Source organism: Hippopotamus amphibius, chromosome 7 (genome assembly GCF_030028045.1).
Source record: "Hippopotamus amphibius kiboko isolate mHipAmp2 chromosome 7, mHipAmp2.hap2, whole genome shotgun sequence".
Taxonomy (NCBI): domain Eukaryota; kingdom Metazoa; phylum Chordata; class Mammalia; order Artiodactyla; family Hippopotamidae; genus Hippopotamus; species Hippopotamus amphibius.
In genome coordinates, this window is record NC_080192.1 from 133,491,381 (window position 1) to 133,513,264 (window position 21,884).

General features: G+C 57.5%; 1 protein-coding gene across 3 annotated transcripts in view; it reads left to right on the forward strand.

Annotated features, from left to right (window-relative positions):
• Positions 1-17,043, forward strand: part of HS1BP3 (HCLS1 binding protein 3) — a 37,444-nt gene extending 20,401 nt beyond the window's left edge. For all 3 annotated transcript variants that reach the window (XM_057742652.1, XM_057742651.1, XM_057742650.1), the window contains 3 exons: positions 8,393-8,553; positions 9,961-10,096; positions 14,670-17,043. In XM_057742652.1, coding sequence (XP_057598635.1) covers positions 8,393-8,553; positions 9,961-10,096; positions 14,670-14,958 — 586 coding nt within the window. In that variant the 3' untranslated portion in view covers positions 14,959-17,043. The remainder of the gene's footprint in view (positions 1-8,392; positions 8,554-9,960; positions 10,097-14,669) is intronic.
• Positions 17,044-21,884: the final 4,841 nt, after the last annotated feature.

Here is a 21,884-nt window from a genome sequence, read left to right on the forward strand (position 1 = left end):
TGATTAGTATAGAAATATTGAAAACACAGTTAAAAGCCCTTTCGTCCGAAAAGGTATACACTTTTGGATATTCATGTTTTATTACCAAAATGGAATTGTGTTATGTGCGCCATTCTGTAATTTGCTTTTATTCAGCTTACGTACTAGGTCTTTCCGGATCAATGAGTGGACTCCTACATTCTTAACTTGGTGCTGGCCCATCAGGCTGATGTGCTGAAAATGGCATTCCCAGGCCCCTGCTTGGGGACCTTGTGGTGTTTTCCGTAGGTTTTTTCTCTTACAGGCAAGGAGAGAACTTGTTCCTCTATGGAGTGTTTATTCTGTTGAGCTTTCCCCCAGGTACCTGCCCCAGAGCAAGGTCCTAAAAGCTTCTGCTGAGGATCTTGGTGGTGCCTCTGCAGTGAAGAGGGGCTTTTAGAGACTTAATCCCCTGGTGTTGGGAAGTCCTCCCTGCGTCTCCAAACCCTGCCCATCCACAAGGCCCGCTGCCCCCTCCCCTTCCCCAGTGCCCCGGGAGCCCCACCTCCAGGCCCCAGGTGCCTGAGGACCCTCAGCTTCCCAAGGGTCAGGCTGGTTCCTGCATGAACTCGCTTTCCCGTAAGACTGGGCTTCCTGCTCTCTGCCCACAGGAGGGGGAGCCGGCACCCAGGCCCTGTGCCATGGCCTCGAGTGGCAAAGCTGGACATTTCTTCGGAACGTGAATCATGTGTTTTGTCATAATTATTTATACAAATTTTGCTTTATCTTTCATAAACTAACCATAAGTGTTTTAGTATAAAAATATCTTGCTTCCTGTATTTGGGTGGAATTGCTGCTCTGGGATGATTGTGGTTGTGAAAGCTTCTGGCACACTGCCCAGTGCCCCCAGATCTACTAACCCAAGATTTATTTATTTTTCCCGCAATCTTTGTTGAGATAAAATTGACATATGACGTTGTGTAAGGTTAAGGTGCACAATGTGATGATTTGATACACCTACGTGGTGTGAAATGATTACCACAGTAAGGTCACTTAAACACCTAGCGCCTCACATAACCGCTATTTCCAAAACTGTGAAGCAAGACGGCCCCCCAAGAATGGGAGCTCTGCGGGGACAGCTTGGCCTCAGCCCCACCTCACGAGGGGCCCCAGGAGCTGCTTCTCCTCTGACTCCTCTTGCTACAAAGTGCGGCCGTCCCTATCAGGCTTAGGGCCCCTTTAGGGTGCCAGCCCCGCCGAGGATAGCAGAGCCTGGCTGGCAACTAGGCAGCACCTGGAGCCGGTTAGAAATGCAGATTCTCAGGTCCCTCAGACCTGGGTGGGGCCCGGGAACCTGTGTTAACAAGCGCTTGACGTGCTCTACAGGCACATTCATGCTTGAGGAGTCTCTGAAACTGAGCTTAAAGGAAAGTCTTGGAGAAGCAGGAGGGCGATGATGCAGAGAGCAGGTCCACATGATGCCAGCCACCAGGCTCTGCCACCCCCAGGGGGCTCTAGGAGGCGGGCTCAGGGTGGCCCTTCCTGTTACTCTCAGTCCTCCCCTCCCCGCCCCCCATCTCTCCAGTTCAGTTTCCCTGTCTCATGTCAGTCGCCTGCCTGAGGGCTGTTCTCCCTGATGGCTGTCGGGGCAGGGGGCTGTGAACCAGGGCTGGCGGCCTCGCGCTGTACCTCCACGGACAGCACGTAGCCTGTCCTGGGACCAAAACAGTGAGGAAGCAGAGGGCATGGGGGGCCCCCTTGGCTCACCCTAGAGCTGTCACGGAGATTGCTGCAGCAGCCACCAGCGGAGTGACCGCAGCAGCCCCCTGCGGGCCTGCTGCACCAGCTGTGTTTCCCCGTGTGCCGCTGTGCACATGGTCTGGCCTGAATGCATAGACTGTCAGGGACAACACGGGGAACAGTGCCTTCCACCTTTTTAATTGAGTAGCAGACGCTTTGGTTCAAGAGAAATCTCATACAGAACCCTGAGATGTGAAACAGACCGGGGAAGTAGGATTGGCCCGGTTGGGACAGGAGCGGGGACAGGATCTCTGCCCCCTCAGCCTCAGCCCACCTCTCTGGTGGCCCTGGGCAGCTCTGTAGAAGGTCAGGGCCCCTGAGCGTAGTTTGAAAGCCACTGGAAAAGCTGGAAAACCTGGGATGTGTGGTCACCCCAGAGCAGGGTTAGAGGCTGACTTGTCCCGGGTTCACGTCCCAGCTCCACCACTTAGCAGCTGGTGGGCACGGGCCAGTTTGCTGACCTTCTCAGAGCCTCAGCTTCTCTCTTTGTAAATTAGAGAAAAAGTCCAGGCCCAGTGGTTGTAAGGATAAAATGGGATGAAGTACAGGAAATTTCCTTTGTATGATGTTATCACTCTCTCAGGTTTACTTTGCTTTGAAAAAGCTCTTGGGTGTTTAAAGTAAACAATAGAAATAGAAGAGGCAGCTTTTCCATTTCCTGTTGTTTTTGTTATGCAGATGTAAGCATCTTCGTGTGTTGTGCGCCCAGAGGCCTTTTCCTCACCTCCAGCTCTTTGTGGTTATAATCGAGGAACCTTCCCAAGATCACACAGTCGGGCCACCATCCAAGCAGCAGCTTCGGCCTCTAGACTGCTGGCCCAGGACTTACCCCATCGCCCCCAGACTGAGCCCTCACCTGTGCTGGGTGCCAGCCTCACAGCCCCGGTCCCTTTGCTCTCCATGGTGGGCGATGGGGGTGATGGGTGATCTCCACTGCAAGGACTGCCAGCGTCCACTGGTCTTGTCAGCAATGGGGGTGTCGTTGGGGGTGCTGCAATAAATGAAGACCACCCAAATGAGAACAAGCAAAGGCTGTTTATTCAGAGCAGACCACTGTAAGGGAGGGGTCAGCCACCATCACCTGCCTTTGGCTGAGACTCACAGGCAGGCCGGGAGTGGGAAAGATTTCTGGTGGCTAAAGGGAAGGCTTGGGTGTGCCGATTGGAGGCTATTGGCATGCGAAAGCCAGAGGCCTAACCAGCAGTGGGGCGGCCTGCAGCCTGTGTCCTTGGTTGGGGCAGCGTGCTTGGCTTTGTCGCTGAGCCTAGTAAGTGGGAAGCAGGGTAAAGACTAGGGAAGCTGGCAGTTGTTGGTCAAGGCTGGGCCGCTGGGGCCCTAGCAGCAGAGATCGTGGCGTGGCTGCCTGGGCCGGTGGCTGCAGGCTGTGGGGCCTGGTGGTTGCCTGTTTGTTCATTTTGTCTCTCGGGGCCATTGTGGGTGTGACCAGGGTTGGGTGCTTTGCTTTCAAGCAGGGGGTGGCAGAGCCCCTTCAGCTGGGCCGCCCTGGTTTCTTGGCGCTGCTGTTGCGGTGGGTGAGGGGCACCATGCGGCGCCCGTGCAGAGAAGGAGAAATGTCATCCCCACAAGCTGAGAGGAGAGAGAGGTCCCCGAGGCCCTGGTCCCTGGTCACCGTGGCCGGAGAGTCGGGCTGTGGCTGTTGAGAGTGTGACTCAGGGAAAACAGCAAATGATGGGCTTCCAAGGCGGCGACCTGGACTGGCTAGTTTGCTTTTTAGAGCCCAGAATGAAGTCCACTGGGTCGAAACACAGTGTGAGCTAGACGTCCTCATGCACCACTTGTGGTCGCAGGCCTCTGCTTTGTGCAGCTCAGCAGCATACAGGCTCCACTTCGCAGCTTCCACATCATCCCTTATGCCCACTGAACAGATAAGGAAACAGAGAGTGAAAGGACTGGCCTGGGGTCGTACACAGGTTCTCCCGCATCCCCCTCCAGGGGGTCCTCCCTCTGAACGGGTCAGAATCACCCCGACCCCCTGCAGGCTGTGGCCTGAGTTCTGCTCAGACCCTCCCCTTCTCCCTCCACGCACCTGCCGTCCAGCTGTCAGGCACTTGGACATGCCAAGCCCTTCCCACCTCAGCATTTTCGCAGGGCCCTTCTCTCTGCCTGGAGCACAGCTTTCCCGACCCTTCTCATCCTTCCTCCAGGGCCTCCCTGAATCCCCTGTCCCGGTGAGGCTGGCCTGGGCCCACAGGGTAAATGCTTCTCCTCCATGGTTCGCATGACTCTCGTTGTGGGGTCAGCATGGAAGCCCGTTGCTTGGTGCTGCTGCAAATAACGTTGCCTGAAATGAACTTAACGAGTTCATTTATTGACACACTGAGAATTTTTTCTAATTGAAAAAAAAAATGAATTTAAGAGTAAAAAATGAAAAGTGCTTTATTTTGAAGCAGGAAAGTTGTATGCTTGGAAAGAGGTTGATTTCCGTGTCTGGTTTAGCACCACTGTGGCTTTGAAGGTAACAGTCATGTTGTCTGTGAGTCTTGGCTTCAGAAGGATCCACCGTCTTCCAGTTCGTCTAGGAGATGCCTCTGCAACTCAAGTGCACGCAGGACCCGGGCCCTTGGTCCCCATCGGGGACCTTCCACAGGGCAGGCGCATCCAGGAATATTGACACAAGCCCCCTGGGTGGCCGGAGGGGAGGACGCTGTCGTGTCAATCACTGTCACCAGAGCCACCTGAGCCCCGTGGAGCAAGGCTGCTCCTTGGCCTGTCAGAGCCGTCAGCTGCGGCACCTGCCACCTCTCACTCACGTGCGCTCCCTGCCCGCCTGCAGAACGTGGCCTGGCCTGGACATCTGTCTTCTATCAGGCACACACAGCTGATGTCTGTTCATGCACACATGTGTGTACTGCAGGAGCACGCTTCCATGTGCCTGCACCCATCCAGGGACACCCCCACCCCCTGCCCGCCGCCCAGCTCACCGCCTGCAACCCGTGCTCTGCCGGAACCCGCACAAGGTCGGTAGCTGCGGTTCCGTCCACTGAAGACCTCTCTGTTTGACGCTCAGGTGCCCCATCCCTGGTGACAGGAGTCTCATCGCGCTGGCCTTCCTTTGGAGGAGGGAGAAGGGGGGCATCCTTTGTGGCTCGGTGCAGAGGGTGGGCGGGTGGTGGGCACAGCAGAGTTGGGAGGTGTGTCCTGCACACAGCTGGGCGGACACGGGTGGAGAAGGAGCTGCGAGGGGAACAGAGGGGCACCAGGGCCGTAGCCCCGTGTGCAGCCTGAGTCCACACCACACGACCTGTGAGCAAGGGGAAGGAACGGCTTGGAGTTGGAGCGACTCACCTCACGTTGAAATGCCTGTTCTGTCCCTGAGTGGGAATCTGACACCATCCTGAACTTGTCCCTTCTGCCTCTGCGTCACTTCAGCAGTCTACCTTTATCAGCACTTTGCTTTATCTTCCCTGCTCTCATCATCTCCAGTCCGGGCCCCAGTCATTCCTCCGCGGACCAGAAGCAAAGCTTCCATGGGGGACCTGGTCATGCCTGAGTCACGCCTCCTGCAGCCCCTTGCAGATTGAGGGTCTCTCTGCCTCTGTCTGTCTTCCTCCCTCAGCCCCCCAGGTCACTGCCCACCTCTACACCACCTCCTCTAGGAAGCTCTTAGGCTGGGTTGGCTCCTTCCCCTGGGCTCTGGCTGTCATGGTGATGACAGGTGTCTGTGCCTCTGCTTGGATGTGAGCTTCTGGGGACAGTGCCAGGTCTTCCTCATCACCCAGCACAGGTTCTCACCTGTGGGAGTTACTTCCTGAGTGCTGGGTCATAGAAGTCACTCTAAGTGAAAGGATGGGCTCCTTACGGACAGGCTGAGGGGCTGCTGGAGAGACCAGCTGGGGTGTCTGTGAGATCCCTGGAGGAGGAGCCGTGGAGTGGAGGGTCTCTGTCTGAGACAACGCTGGCAGCCCCTCTCTCTTCACTCCCTTCCCCCCCCCGCCTCCCTGGGGGAGGAGGTAGAAATAATATTACCCTGTTCGTCCACCTATCTGTTTGTCTGTCTGTCCATCCTTCCGCCACCCCTCCATCCATCCGTCCTTTCATCTGGTATTTATTGAGCATCTGCTCTAGACCAGACACACTACTGAGCCCCCAGAGATGGAATTTGGGGCCAACCAGGACAGGACCCTGGGGCTTTCCGGTGTCAGAGCTCTGTGTTTCTTCTTATTCTTTGTCTCCGCTGGAGACGGACTGGGGGGAGTCGGGGAGACAGGATGGCCAGGGTGGACCGGGGTGGGGTTCAGGTGGCGCCTGACTGAGCAGCCCCGTGCGTCGTAGAGTCACTTTATTTCAATTCAAGACAACAGAAGATAAAAAATGTCTTTGGGGAGAAAAACAGGAGCATTCATCCAATTTGAGAGAGAAAGTCACAGAGCAGGAAAGCCAGGCCTGACCTGTGCTCTCCGAACCAGAAGTGGGTGCGAGAAGGCGAGTCATTGTCTCTGCGTGGCTTCTCCAGAGAGAATTAATCCCGTCTGTCCGTTCCCGTCCCTCGTTCTCCGGGCCCTCCCTTCTCTCTGTGCTCCCTCTGATTTCTGGTTGGAGGGAAGCCCCCAGCCCCTGCCCCAGGGGGCGCGTCTGCCGGAGAGGACGTGAGCGTGCCTCCCCCAGGTTTCAGGGCTGCCAGTTCCGAGCGGGGTGGACACGCCGGTGGACGGCTGCGGGGCAGCCAGGCCCAGCCCTGGCCTCCGTGGGAGTCGCAGCCCCGGGCAGGGGGCTGCTGGGGGCTCCCGCCCTTCGCTGCGGCAGCCCCTGCCGGACCCAGGAGCAGGGCCAAGCGAAGGGCGGCTGCGATGGGGAATTGAGGGACAGCCGTGGGGCGGAGCCCGCGGGCCCCAGACTTGTCCTGCCCAGGGCTCCCCAGAGCCCACAGGGACACAGGCAGCTCCCAGGGCTGCCGCGGGGCTTCGGACTCCGTGGGTCTCGGCCGGCGATGGCCATCTCCGGCTGGCCTGCCCCGAGGGCCAGGGCCTCTGTGGTACCCGCTTCTCAGGGGTCATTAGAGCTACACTGGCTCTGCCTAGTCTGTGAAACAGAGGGGGAGAACCTCCCAGGAAGAGCAGGACACCCTGACTCTCTAAGGCATGTGAGGAAGCACAGACGACGTTTCTGGAGGAGCCCAGGCCCCTTTCACCCTGCCCAGCACCGCAGGCAGCGCCCGGGAAGGCACCACAGCAGAGGCGTGGCCCTGGGGCCCACGCCTTGAGCCTGTCTGGCTTGTCCCCCAGGATGGAGGACAGTGCAGGGACTGGGATGTGGCTGTTGAGTCTCTGGCCCTGGCTGCTGTGTGGCTTTGAGTAGACACCTAGCTTCTGGAACCACTGTTTCCTCATCTGCCGACAGAGCGCTTCCCTGCGGGGCCTCGGCCCTGATCGCAGAGGTATGTTGGTCCTGCGTCCTTCCGGCAGGTTCAGCCCCACCTTTCCTAGCTTCTCCCCATCTCCGCCGGGAGCCTGAAATTCTAGCAGACATCTGAATCCAGACCATGGGAACGGCCACCTCTGAGCGCCCTGCCCTCCAAAACCCTGAGCCGCCCTGCTGCTATTTTTATCTGCTGCTGGTTAATCTGCGCGTTGTTTACTGTGGTACCAGAGCAGTTTAGCTGCACAGTATCACCAACATGAGCTCAGATGGTGACCTCAGTCCAGTAGAACTGCCCTCCAGGCAGGCAGGCGCACGGAAATCCCACTTCCAGTTAAAAGCTTATTTCTGTTATTTGCAGGAACCTTAAGATGGCTAATTTAGGCATCACCAGCAGGGACTGGATCACCTTGTTAAAATAAAGCCAAGTTTGTTTATTTACTGGCGGTATAACTTCCAGTGACATGTGTAGATCTGCAGCCTTCAGTTCCCTGAAGGTTGACGTGTCCGCCGTGTAACCATTAATCACCACCCGGATCAGGAACTAAAGCCCTCCCAGGGCTCAGAAGCTTCCTCGAGCCCCGTCCTGGTTTCCCACAGCAGTGTCTGGCCCAAGGAAGGATTTGGCCAGTCAACGAATGCGACATAAAGGGACTTGAGGGGTGCAGGGGCGACTGGAGCTCTGAGTAGCCAGAGTGGTTTCCTGAAGGAGGTGAGGTTTGCTCAGTGGGACTGAAGCATTTTCTATAATGATGGAGGTCACACCGCTCAAGAGAAGGGAGGATGTCGGGGTAGGGGAAACAAGGGAGCATTGACCAAGGCTGCCTTCCGTTCTCCCCTGGGTCCAGGCCCCGAGGTTTGCAGCCTTGAGTGCATCCATCCCTGTGTCCGAGCGGCTGTGTGGTGACTCTCTGAGCCTGGCCCCAGGGAGTGCTGAGGTAGTGGGTCCTGCAGCTCCGGGAGGAAGACACGTCCTCTGACCTGTGACCCATCCTGCTGACCCTTCAGCGCTGGGAGTTGTCTGCAGTTGATTGTGTAGTCCAGACACCCGCCTGCTCTCCCCACACACGGTTCCCTGGGCACAGGGCTGGGCTGCTTCCATAGCAGTGTCACCACCTCGTTGTCAGCTCTTAGGGAAGTTCCTTCTTACACCTGCTGAAGCCTACCCAGTGCCTTTATGGGTCTGACCAGGCCACCTGGGCCGGCCTGCAGGGCTCTTGTGAGAGGTCCTAATCTCGAGTTCTGTCTGATTCTCCAGCTCCAAGAAACCCAAGAAATGCCCCGAAGTGGCCGTGAAGCCCAAACCATCGCCCCGGCTCACCATCTTTGATGAGGAGGTGGACCCCGACGAGGGGCTCTTTGGCCTGGGCAGGAAGCCCTCTCCCCGGGGCCCCACAGAGGACACGCCCCCCAGGGACCGTAAGTAGAGCCCTAGAGTGTTCCCTCCAGTTTCGGTGTCTCCCGGGTGATCCAGTCAACCTCTGCGTGTGGTCTTGGACCCACCACACGTGAGCAGGATGGCAGTCTTCCCTTCTCCTGTTGTGACACGATACGGACTCGGTCAGTGGAGATTTTCTGCTGGAGAAATCCAGTCTCGCATGTTGCATCATCCCTCAGAAGCAAAGGGTCGTTTTCTTTGTTGCTTTGAAAAGTGTGGGTTGTGACTGGTGTAAAAGTACCTTTGCTACCTCTGCAGCCAGATGTGGGCACCGGGTGGAGAGTGGGTGCTGGCTTGCCCCCGGCGTGCTGGGGCTCCCTGTGACCTGGATTCTAACGAGAGGCTCTGTGTCCCCTGCAGAGACCCCAAGGGAAGGTCCAGTGTAGAGTTGGAACAGGGAGGCCAAGCAACCTTGGAACGTCCACATTCATCCCTGGGTCTGATCTTTCCTCCCCCCCGCACGGGTCCGCATCCAGGGTAGGGAATTGATGTCACCCCTTAATTTAGCCGGTACCAGGCGCCCACTGACGGCCAGACTCTGAGCTGGGCCTGAGAACACCTGGATGAGTTCGTCACAGAGCCAGTGCCTCGGGGCCTCGCATGGGAGACAGGACATCTCCTGACCATTACAGGGTAGCTGGGCCTGTAACAGGTCTGAGCGGGACGTCTGTGCCTGTGAGGACCCCTGGGAAGGCTTCCTGGGTGAGGGTCAGGTGGAGGAACTGTACCTGAGTTGGACCCTGAAAGGTCAGCGGAGTTTGCCAGGGCTGCTGACAAAGCATAGTCCAGGCAAAGAGGCTGCAGTCACCTTTCACGAAGGGCAGCGCTGAGCAGCGGAGACGGGAGACGGTGGGGAGCAGACCCCGGCTCCTCGAAGGCAGGGACTGCGGGCAGAGCCGTGTCTGCTCGTCCCTGCAGCCCAGAGCTGGCGGCCCTGGGCTGGTGGTTGGCACTCAGTGAGCTCTTGTAGGAAGACTGGGGTGCAGCCCTGGGGGCTGAGCTGGGAGATCCAGCTGGCTGGGGCCATGGGGAGCCTGGGGTGTGAGCTGAAGAGGCTGTTTCCTCCTAAAAGCAGTGGGGAGGCTGCAGGGACTTGAAACAAGGAGAGGTGCCATCAGGTGGCTCTGGCCTGGTGGCATGGAGGGAGCTGGGGGCGGGCTCGCCAGACAGGTGTGCCAGGCCCCAATGAGCGCTAGTCCCTCGCCCCACGTGGCCCCCGCTCCTCTGGTTCTTGTATGCTCTGCCTTGCAGACCGAAGGGACAGCCTTACTGCCTCTCTGCTGGCTGTGGCAGGAGGCTGGGCCGGACTGTCTCCACCCCGCACCCCCCAGGCGGCTGACCACAGGCTAGGACTTCCTCTGACCCCCCTGCTGCTGCCTTCCCCGCAGCCCTGAAACTGTTTGACGACCCCGACCTCGGCGGAGCCGTCCCCCTGGGCGACCCCTTACTGCTGCCAGCTGCCTACGAGAGTGGAGGATCCACATCCCGCCCAGGCCACAGGGAGGCCTCCGAGGAGCTGTTCAGGTACCACCTGCCCCCAGGGATGCTTCACCAGGTCCGAGAGTGGCCTGGACAGAGCCAGGGACCCATCCCCATGTGGGGGCATTTCACCATCCTTGGGCTCCGAGGGAGGGAAGCCTGACCCGTCAGAGGCAGGAGCCTGGGGGTGGAAGCTGACCAAGAGGCAGCGAATGGGGTTGGGGGTGGGGAGGAGGGGAGGGGAGGAGCAGCTGTTAGGTTCTAGAAAGAGAGAACTTCATATATACATATAGTTTATATAAAGAATAATTAAATTATATAATTGCAGGAGCAAGTATAACTGGCATAAACAGGTTTGGGAACAAATAAAACTGGCTCTTGGTAGCATGCAGCTCCCCTGGAGGGAGGAAAGTGCAGATGCTCTGGACGGCAGCAGGGCCCGTTGGCAGGTTTTACAGAGGGGAGAGCCTGGCTTAATCTGTTACGTGGAGGTCGACTGACAACACGTGCAAACCTGACCCCCGCAGGGTGCATGCTGTGTGTGTCCAACAGTATGCAGGGCTCTTTTTACACGTTATCTTACTTAATCCTCACAACAGCAGCCCCCTCCCGCCCCCACCCTCCACATAGGTGCTGTTACCTCCTTTTACAGAAAACGCAGGGCCGGAGAGGGAACTGGCCCAAGACCACAGCTCCCAAGTGAGAGGCCGGGGTGGGGACCCAGGTCAGCCTGCCTGTGTCCCGTCCTCCCACCCTTCCAGGACCCCGGGAGTTCCACCCCCGGCCGGCAGGCTCTCCCTGGGCTTCTGCTCGTGCTGCTGCCTCCTTGGCACGCTCAGCACCGTGCGTCTCTGCATCACATCATCCACGTTCCCAGGATGCAGGCTGAGCCTGGCGATTTACAGGACGCCGAGCTGTCTCTTTCCAGGAAGAGTTACGTGACGCTGGGCGTGCGGTCCCGGGAGGCTGTCATCTGCACCCTCGTTAGCAGCTGTAGGCTGTTAGCCCCCTGAGTGCCCGCTGAGCCCGAGTCACAGCGACGGCTCCTGTTGTTACATGTCCCCACGGCCCCTGGCAGCTGTTCACGCTCATCCCGTGTCCTCACCACTGACACCCTGGCAGCAACACTCCCTGGGGGAAGCTAGGACTGTTGTTATGTTTTTCGGGTGACACCGAAGCCCAGGGAAGCAGGTCAGCCCCGGAGAGCCTCTGGCATCTCCAGGACTCAGCATGTCCTCGCAGGGCAGAACCAGTGGGACCTTTGGGCATCATTTATATTAAATCCATTACACTGGCACTTTCTAACCCATGTTCTGCAGAACACCGGTTTTTTTTGTTTTTTTTTTAATTTTTTTTAATACATCTTTATTGGAGTATAATTGCTTTACAATGTTGTGTTAGTTTCTGTTGTACAACAAATTGAATCAGCTATATTTATACATATATCCCCATACCCCCTCCCTCTTGAGCCTCCCCCCCACCCTCCCCATCCCCCCCTTCTAGGTTGTCACAAAACACCAAGCTGATCTCCCTGTGCTCTGTGGCAGCTTCCCACTAGCTATCTGTCTTACATTTGATAGTGTGTATATGTCAGTGCTACTCTCTCACTGCATCCCAGCCTCCCCTTCCTCCTCCCATGTCCTCAAGTCTGTTCTCGATGTCTACATCTTTATTCCTGCCCTATTGCTAGGTTCATCAGTACCATTTTTCTAGATTCCATATATATGCGTTAGCATACGGTATTTGTTTTTCTCTTTCTGACATACGTCACTCGGTATGACAGACTCTAAGTCCATCCACCTCACTACAAGTAACTCAGTTTGGTTCCTCAATTTCGCTAAGTAATATTCAGTTTGGGGATTTCGAAAGGTGTTACCTTCAGAGGCTTTCTGTGGCCAGATGGCCAGGTTTAGCAGGACTTTCCAAGCCTTTAGTGTGTGGGCATGCATGGCTCAAGGAGGGTGCCACGTGGCATTTCACATTCCAGTGGGTGCCTGGGACCCTTTCTTTATAAAGCCTCCTACATCCCGCAGGGCTCTCTGGGAGTCACTGCCTCAGAGAATGTGCGTCCCGCGGCCCTGCCTCTGCTCTACCAGACATCTGGCGAGGGAAGACTTACCCTCTGGAGAGCAGGAACCATATTTCATTCTCCTTCGTGTGTGACCTGGGACTCTCCAGGCAGTGATCGAGCTTCCTTATGATAAACTTCATAATATTCATTTGTCCACCATTCATTCCATCACTGGCGTCTGCCATCCTGAGGCGGCATGGAGGGGCATTTGAGCAGGTTTGGAATCTGAGGAGCCCCCGTTCCCTTCTGCTGTGGGGCCCCAGGTTTGGTCTTTCGTGGAGTTCTGCAGGGACCTGGGGAGGAGGAGTGGGCCTGAGGTCTTCAGACCTCCCTCCAGCCCCTCGGTGGTTGACCTCACACCTGCGGGGCCTGGAAGAGAGGGGAGCTGGACCTTGTGTCAGTGGGACTTGGTTTTATACATGACTCAGGGAGCCCAGTTGGAAATAGGGTGCTTGGCAAGGGATGCTCTGTAGACACCTGTATCCCGGGTGCGACTGCCCCGCCTTCCCACCTCGGAGCAAATCCAGCTTCTGATTAGCTCCAAAGAGTCAGTGCTTTGCCAAGCAGTATAAATCCTGAACTCTGACACAAGCTTTTAGCCACCGCTTTATTTCCCTAAGGGTCCCTGTTTGAGTCACCCAGCCTCCAGTGGGGGGTTGCAGGGTGCGCCAGCAGCTGCCCCAGAGGGGCCCAAGGAAGGGCAGCCGCTTGGAGGGAGCTGGGACACGGCTGAGCCGCGCTTGCCAGGAGCCGCCTGTCCTGGGGTGATGCCTCCTGGGATTGCCGAGAACTCACTCTTTCAAGGCCTGGCGTGGGCACGTCCCTCCGGGTCTGGAGGAACACATTTTGCTCACATCTCTGCCATCCCTGGGAGGCTTTGAATTCTCCCCTTGGGGTGTGTGCCCCATCACAGGAGGCTGACCCAGGAAGCAGGGCCCACAGCTCCTTCAGGATTTGGTATCTGGCAGGTAGCCCCTCCCGGGAAGGGCACCTCCACCCTTATGCAGGCCTCTGCCAGGCCCTGTGGTGCCAGGAGTTGTTCTGCCCAGAGGTGCCACCCCTCTGTTCCTGCCTCTACTCAGCCCTGCTGGGGTCTGAGCTGAATCCCATTCACAGATGGGGAGACTGAGGCCACTGAAGGGGCAGCAGGGTGAGGAAGGGAACTGCTTTCTGCCTGCCGTGCTGTGTCTCTGGACACGGTGTTACAACCCTGTGGGGAGATGCTGCTGTTTCCATTTGGCAGATGGGGAAACCAAAGCTTGGAGAGGCCAGGTGGCTTGTGCGAGGCACCCTGCCCAGTCTTCTGCCTGCAGTGCCTGTGTCCTCCCTCCCCTGTCCCCAGCTAGCTGAGGGCCCCAGGCCAGGCCCTTCATCTTTCTGTGCCCCAGTTTTCACATCTGTAAAATGGAGCTGATATCTGCTACCGGACAGTGCCTTGTGATTACTAAATGAATTAACAGGTGTGGAAATGGCCGGGCGTGGTAGGTACTCAGCACGACATTGATTGCGTGGGCAAGTTGGAGGATGGCTGCATGGGCCTTCCATCGTGCGTCTGGTCTCCAGAAGTTGAGTCCCTGCATGAGGAGCTGGCAGCAGGAGCTCCCTCAGGCGGACGGCAGAGCGGGGCTGCCTTTCTTTTTCTTTCTTTCTTTTTTTTTTTAAAGATATTTGAAATACAACTTTATTCTGATTCTAAAGGAAAAGGAATGGGACTGACAGTAACAAACTGAATGTTGTGATGTGACTGCCCTTCTTGCCTGCCATTCAGTACCCGGGGCTGGTCCTGTGTGACTGTCACCCTGCTGTGGCCCTCAGTGCCACCCACCGACGGGCTGTCAGGTCCAGAGCGTGGTGGAGTCGTGGTGGGTGCTGGCCGAGGCTGACCTCTGCCCTCAGTGGGCCGTGTCTAGCGCCCGGGTGGCCCACCAGGGGACACTGTGGGTGGGCAGACCCCACCCCACAACGGCTCAGAGGGAATGAATGAACCCCTCATTCATTCTTTCTCTGTCTGAACTTGATCTGGATGAGATCTCAGCTTCTCAAGTCAGACTACCTGTTCCGACTCAGGCCGGCCACATGCTGTCACCTCAGGCAGGTGGCTCAGCCTCCTAGGACATGAGCATCTGTGTCTGCAGGGTGGAGATTGGGCTTTACCTCCCCACGGGTCATCGGGGATAGAACAAGATAATGGGTCTAAAGTGCTTGGCCCAGAGCAAGAGTTCCGTGTGTGGCAGCTGTTACTGTTATTTCTTGAGGGGTTGAAGGAAAAGTCGCCTCAAGAAACCAGCGTGTTTGCAGTGGGGTCACCCGAAAAGGAATCCTGCAGAGGCTGCTGAAGGGCCGGCTCTGCTCTCGCTGGGCTGTGGGGTTGCAGGGAAGGAGAGGCCTGCCCTTCAGTTCCTCCCCAGGGGCGGGACGGGTGGGAGGGCCAGGCTTGGGAGTGGGGGGACTGAGCCCAGTGCCCTGTGGGGGTGCCTGCCTTGGCCGCGGGGGCCTTATTGCTTTTGCAGGAGGTTGTGCTCAGGGCTTCTCCCTCTGCTTCTCTAGAGTCGAAGAGGACTTGGACCAGATTCTGAACCTGGGGGCTGAGCCCAAACCCCAGCCTCAGCCTCAGCCCAAGCCCAAGCCCAAGCCCAAGCCCAAGCCCAAGCCTCCAGGGGCAGCGAAGCCAGCACTGCCCAGGAAACCAACCGTCCCCCCGAGAGTGGGTTCATCTGAGGCTGTGGCTGGGCAGCAGAAGCAGCAGCAGCAGATCCAAGCCATGGACGAGATGGACATCTTACAGTACATCCGGGACCATGACGCGCCTGGCCAGGCTGCCCCCAGCCTCTTCTGACCACCCCCAACCCCTGCGCAGTTCCTGAGCCCGCAGCCCCTCTCCCGTGGAGGGGAGGTAGTGAGGCGCAGACTTTGCCCTGTCGGGCAGAACCTCTATTCCCAAGGGAGGGAGAGTGGAAGCCCGGGTCATAGGACCCCTGAATTGCCTTTTTCCTTTTTCTCAGGCCTGTGGGGTCATGGAACCCTGCAAGATGCAGAGAGCAAGGTCACCATAGGAACTGGAGCCTAAATTGTCTCAGCCATGCGGATGTGGAGGGAGAGCATGTGGGAATGCCTTGCTCACCAGGAGTCCAGCCCCCAGGACGTTGTGAGCCTGGGGGTGGGGCAGGGACGGGCAGGGAGGCTCCAGTCAGGGTAGGAAACTTTGTGCCCACCTGTGCCCACCGGCTCTGCCAGCCCCGGCACAGGAGGGAGGGCCTGGTCAGCTTGGGGTGGGGGTGGGGGTCTCCCTGCCAAGCCACCCGAGTCTCTGGTCTCCATGGCTCCTCGAGGCCTGCACGCCCTGGGAGGGTCCTCAGGGGAGGGATGCTGAGTGGGTGCCCAGGAGAGCCTGGCTGCATGGGGTGGCCGAGCCACCTCTGTTACCAGGTGCTAAGCAGGGTGCCTTCCCAAGCGTCGGGAGAGACGTCAGGCCCCGGCCCGCCTCTGGGGTGTAGATGGCCTGACGAGCCCCAGGTCTTCCTCTCTCTTCCTTTCCTAGGGAAGGCCTCGTCGAACCATGGCCTCCTTGGGCCTGTGGCAGTAGGGGCCACGCCCACCACTGCAGTGCCGAGCAGAGTGGTCCCAGCATCCTCCAGGGACACCTGCAGCTGGAGTGCCCTTCCTTCTCACGGCAGGCCTGGGCTGGAAGCTCTTCGGCCGCTGCCTCAAGGGCCCCATCTATCTAGCGGTGGATGCTGCCAGGTCTTCCCTGTCCTCGGGGTCTGGACTTGCTCACTGACCTTCCCCCAGTGGGAGCCACTTTCCCAGGAGAAGGAGCCCTGTGCCAGGCAGGGCCAGTGCCTTAGACTTCTCCCCGACCCCCACACCCTGGCATGCAGGTCTGGGCACGGTGCGGTGCTCAGGAAATGCTCAGTGAATGACTGATGCTTCACGGAGCAAAGGATGCCTTTTTTTTTTTTTTTTTTTTGATATGTTCTTCATGTTCAGAATTAGCTTTTAAGGAAACACAGGTTTTTAAGAAAACGTTACCCCTGTTGTCCCTCGGGTTGTGCTGCCTGACGGAGAGGATGGGAAGGGGGCTTTGGGATGAGGACCCAGGCCGTTCCCGATTGGGCCAGCAGCCCACCCCGATCCCTCAGGGATTCTGCCTGACCCAGGCTGCTGTTTGCCGCCCTCGGAGTCTCTAGCACCCGCTGCCCTGTGCCAGGACCTGCAGGGCAGGTGGGAGCACTCAGTCTGGTCTGTCCTGCGTCTCACGCACCCTCGTCAGCTCTCCAGTCCTGGAAAGGCCGTCCCTCCTCCCCTCCATCTGTGCCAGCATGAGAGGAAGTAGGCTGGGGGCTGAGAGCCTAATTCCTCCTCCCCCTCTGCCTTACTCGGGCCCCAAGGGCACCCTCCCCAGGGCCCCGAGCTGGTTCGGGGACAGCCTTGGCCCCCAGCGCAAGCTGCCCCTCTTCTCTTCCACTGCCAGGCTTTCACACCCCCCACCCCACGCTGGGGTCCACACCCTTGCTGACTGCGGGAAGGCCTGCGAAGGAAGAGCGAGTGGTGAGGCGATGGGCTGCCTTGGCCTTTCTCCTCCCTGTTCTCTCCTCTGGGCTCCTCCCTCCCTGGCTTCCTCTCTCCCAACCCACCACCCCCCCCCAACATGTGACATAGGAGCAGAGGGTGTAGCTGGCAGGTGCCCGCGGGGGGCTGGTCCTCTGGGGGAGGGGCAGTGCGTCATTGGCGGAACCTGCCACTCTGATGTGGCCTCGTGGACTGTGAGCCCCGCCTTCTCCCTGGTGGCCTGGCATTCAGACACCTCAGCAAAGACGTGCACTTCTCCAGATGCTGATGCCCTGGGGCACCACAGGTCTGTGACCTACCGGCCAGTCCGTGACACCCAGTCATCCAATAAATTCTGTGTCAGTGGCTCAGTCCCGCATTTGTTAGTGGCGATCTCTTCTGTGCCCAGGCTGGTGGGGGACTGTGTTTATACCAGTGGGCTCACAAGGGAAGCTGCCCTTGAAGGACCTAGGGTATGCCAGGCCTCCCAGGCTGCTGGATGGGGCATGGCGGGGGGAGAGAGAGGATTCCACTGTGTAAACTGAGGCAGAGGGGCCAGAGGCTCAGGCCCCGTGGGATCATTGGTCAGTAGCTGCTCAGCCAGGACCTGTTTGGTAAGAGGACTTTTCCCTTTTCCAGACCTCACCTCTGTCTGCTTGGGGTGGGGACTTGTCTAGGTCTGAACTGGCCAGAAGCCCTTTAGCCCTGACACAAGACAGCCCTGCCGAATAAACCCGCCCACCCGTATCCAAACCTGTCCTGGCCGCCACTGTCGTGCCAGAGTCAGATTCTGAGATGCTGCTTCCTGCCTGGGACTCAGAGGTTCTGAGCGGATGGCTCTGCAAGCTGACATCCCCTGGAGAACTAGAAACGGGTCCCTGGGAGCCAGGGAGCCCTGGCAGGGCAGTCTGTGAGCCCACCCTGCCCGCCCCCCACCACCCCTTGGCTTTGGGTCTTGCAGCTAAGCCCAGGTGGGGGTCTTGGCTCACGAGGACAAGCAGTTGGGCCATTCTGAGAAGGACCACGCAGCCCACGAGCCTGCAGCGGAGAGCTCCCCGTGGAAGGAAAGTGAGGCTCACTGGGGGCAGTGTTTGTTTTGAAGCCGTGTGAGCCCGGCGGACAGGATGTGCCAGCTGCCGCGGGGGCCCCGCTCCCGTCCCCCATTGTTCCTCTCAGGAAGCCGGGAACTCTGGCCAGGTCTGGAAAGTCCCCATCCTAGTGCCTGTCCTGGCCGGGCTGGGAGGCGAGCTCCACTGAGGGGACTCACCCTTTCGTGCTCTGGTGTCCCGTGACCATATCAGTGCCTCACGTCTGGAAGCCCGTTCGCCTCCGTGTGCTCTGGGGCTGTCCCGAGGCTCGAGCCCTCACGCCAGACGCAGATGAGGCAGCAGAAGCCAGGTGCCTTTCGGGGCCCTGTGGCCCTCATGCCCAGCTGCCAGCTTGGCATTGTCAGTACACTCTGTGCGGTGACTTAACCCCGGTGTTAGGCTTTGCTTTGTTTCCAGGGAGACCTGGCGTGGGCAGTCGTGCTCGGCTCTCCAGCCCAGCAGCTGCCCAGCTGAGCGTACCCTGCGGACACGAGAAGGGAGAAGAGCTACCCACACGTCCCCTGGATGGTGGCCCTGGCTGAACAGCAGGCACCTCCCGGGGCTGCTGGGTCTTTGTGTGGGTTGACAGCCACCCAGAGCAGACATGGGCAACACTCAGAGCCCCTCTGAGTGACGGACCTTCCAGTGTCAAATTGTGGACAGTGCCATTCAATGCAAGCTCTGATCACTCCAAACCATTCCCTGAGGGGTTGCGGTTGAGGGTAGCTGACCAAAGGGCCAGCTTCCAGGAGCCTGGAGGGATCTAGGTTCCAGTCCAACTCAGCTATGTGATGTCCCCTCACCCTGCATGGCGAGTGAAGGGATGTCCCTGGGCTCCTGTGAAGGGCCAGGTAGGCTGTAACGTCCTGTTCGTGCCTGAAGGACTTTCCTTGAGCTGGTCACTCCAGTTCATCCCTGAGGGACCCCTGCCCAAGACAAGATGGGTGCTAGTGGGCTGTGGCAGACTGAGGATGGGTGGTCAGGAGGCAGTCCAGCTTTAGCCCAGCCTCGCCACCAGCCCCGGGCACTGACATTGACTTCCAGGTGTTGTGCTACATACAACACGGTGAAGGGGACTCAGGTGTACGACATGGTGCACAAATGCTCATCCCTTTCCTGGCTGACCTCTGGTTCTGGTTTAACGTGGCTCTGGCCACCGGTGAGAGCCGAGGGGTTTCATTTCTCAAGTTACGCTCGGGATAAAGCCACACTTGTGGAGCGGGGACGATGGGCTCAGCGCGTGGCCTCGGTAAGTAGGGATCCCTATTGATGACTTTCAGAGGTGCCGATGCTTCTCTGTTGATTCAGCAAATAGCAGCAGCCTCTAAATTCCTTTTTTGGTAAAGCTGAGGTAGCTTTCTGCAGCCCAGCCAGCCACTCACGTCTGTTTCTTCACATGTGGAGCCCATCCCCAAACACTAAGCATTCAACGGCACCTACTGTGTGCAGACACTGACATGTGGAACACGGGGAGTCGGGTGGGTGAGGCACAGGGAAAATGCAGGTCAGCCCTTCTGGTCTAGAAGCTCCCCGGCACGCTGGGCATCAATCAGTTTGGTGAATAAGCTTGTACAAGGCCCGAGAAGAGTGCATGAACGATACAGCGCAAAGCAGAGGGTGGCAAGGACTGTGTAGGCGGCACAGTTCAGGTGTTCAAGGGACGCAGAGCAAGGGAGATCAGGCCAGCCCAGCCAGTGAGCATTTCCTGAGCACCTCTGGGTGCAGCACCGGTTCCAGGCGTGATGGAGGATGCAAAGATGAAAAAACATGAGCCACGCTGAGCTGTAGGTTCTGTCCTGTTCCCTTCTTTGGGCCTCCTGCCCAAACAGCAGACACAACTACAAAAAAGCACCTCCTCCAGTGCGGTCCTCTCTGCCCCTCCCCCTCTGCCACCCCCTGCCACCCCCCAGCACGTACAGCGTTACATGCAACCTGAGCCCAGCTCTTGGTCACTGTGTTTGTTTCCTAGGGCAGCTGTAGCAAGTACCACAAACTGCGTGGCTTTAAACAGCAGGAATTTATTCCCTCCCAGTTCTGGAGGCCAGAAGCCTAAAATCAAGACATTGGCAGGGCCATGTTCTCTCTGAAGGCTCTGGGGAGAATCCCTTCCTTGCTTCTTCCAGCTTCTGGTGGTTGCTGGCAATCTTAGAGCTCCTTGGCTCGTAGCTGCATCACTGCAGTCTCTGCCTCTGTCGGTCATCTCCCCTGTGTCTTTTCTGTGTCCAAATTTCCTTGTTCTTGTAAGAATACCATTTGTTGGATTAGGACCACCCGAACCCAGTGTTACCTCATTTTGCCTTAATTACATCTGCAAAGACCCTATTTCCAAATAAGGTCCCATTTACCGGTTCCATCTGGACGTGGGTCTGGGGGGGGGACACTGTTCCACCCACTTCTGTCCCTAAGGGTCTGGTACCTTTCAGGAGGCTAAGATGCTTGAGTCCAGAAGTGGTGACTTTCATATCTCCTGCATCGGCTCCTGGGCTTACTGGGTGCCACCTGGTAGTATGTGGTCTTGGGACCTTGTTAGCACACAGAGTTGGGGAAAATCACCCCACCACTCCCAACAGTCCTGGGACTTCGTGCATTGCTTGTGTCCAATGGCAGAAGCAAGACCCTGAGTATGTGACTCATGGAGCCCCAGGGCCTGACCCCCTTGGGCCATCATACCCCCTTCCCAGGGCAATGGCAGAGCCCAGACGGGTCTGATTACCTCCTGTTCTGAGTGGATGCCGTTCAGGAGTGAGCTGAGGCAGGCAGCATCCCCTCCTGTCCTGCCTCTGTGACGTCACCATGGGCTGTGTATTTCAGCAATACCCTGTTATTCCCGCACCCTGTCTGAGGAGGGGATGGGTTGGGGAGGGAGCTGGGAGGGAGGTACCTTTGTTGGACACTTACCTGGTGCCTGGGTTAGATTTCTCTCCTTTTCAGCTACCACCAGAAACGTTGAACCTCTTTGCTTCAGATCTTAGTAAGGATGACTCTAGAGCCACAAGTGGTATAAGATGGAGATTCAGCTGCTCTCAGAGCCGTCCTAGCTGACGGCGGGCTGTGACTCCCTCCCTGGAGGGTCACATGGCTCTGGAGGCCTTTCCTGGGGACCCACAGAACCTCCTGCTCGGAGCCCTGGCTCAGGAATGGCCTGAGGGCTTCCCCAGGTGTCTGCCCTCCACCCCCCGCACCCCCAACCTGACACCCACCATCCTCTCTCTGGGCCCCTGAGGAAGATGGAAAAGACTTCCAGAGCATGAGAGCTGCGGGCCAACTCCCGGGTGCCCGAGGGGCTCTCTGGCGGCCTGAACCTTCTCAAGTTGGTTTTCTTCCCATGGCGAGATTGCTCTTGGCTTCTTCAAGTGGGTTTTTTCTTTTGGCTTAATGGCCACTTGGCACCTTTCCCCGTAAGAAGTGCTCTCAGTCCCAGAGGGTGATTTTTTTTTACAGTAGAAAGTAGAACAGCTAACTTCTTATCCACTTATCTCTCGGACCATCAGGAGCAGCAGAGGCTCAACTCGACCCAGTGCTGGCCTGGGGCCCTCCTACTGCCCAGATGGTCAAGGGCTCTAATTAGGCTCGGTCTGGTTGTGTGATTGGCCCTACAATTGGAACCCTGGCCCCACTCTCTCTATAAAATCCACAGGCATGGGAATGAGAAATGCTGCAGCGCCTTGCATAAAAAGCTTGGCAGTTTTTTAAAAAGCTGAACATAGATTTACAATACAACCCAGCATTTGCCCCCCTAGGAATATACCCAAAGAGAAAGGGAAACATATGTCCACACAAAGACTTGTACACAAATACAGCAGCTTTTTTCGCCATGGCCAAGAAGTGGAGACACCCACAAGACCATCAGCTAGTGACTGGGTAAATAATATGTGGAATAGGCACACAATGGAATATTATTCAGCAACAAAAAGGAATGACATGCTGACATGTACTGCAGCACAGATCGACCTCAAAACATTATGCTGAGTGAAAGGAGCCAGACTCGAAAGACCACATATTGTATGATTCTATTTATAAGAAATTTCCAGAAGACAAATCTGCAGAAACAGAAAGTAGATTAGTAGTAGTCTTTGGTTGGAGGTTGAAACAGTGGGCACAAAGGATCTTTTTTTGGGCTGGGGAG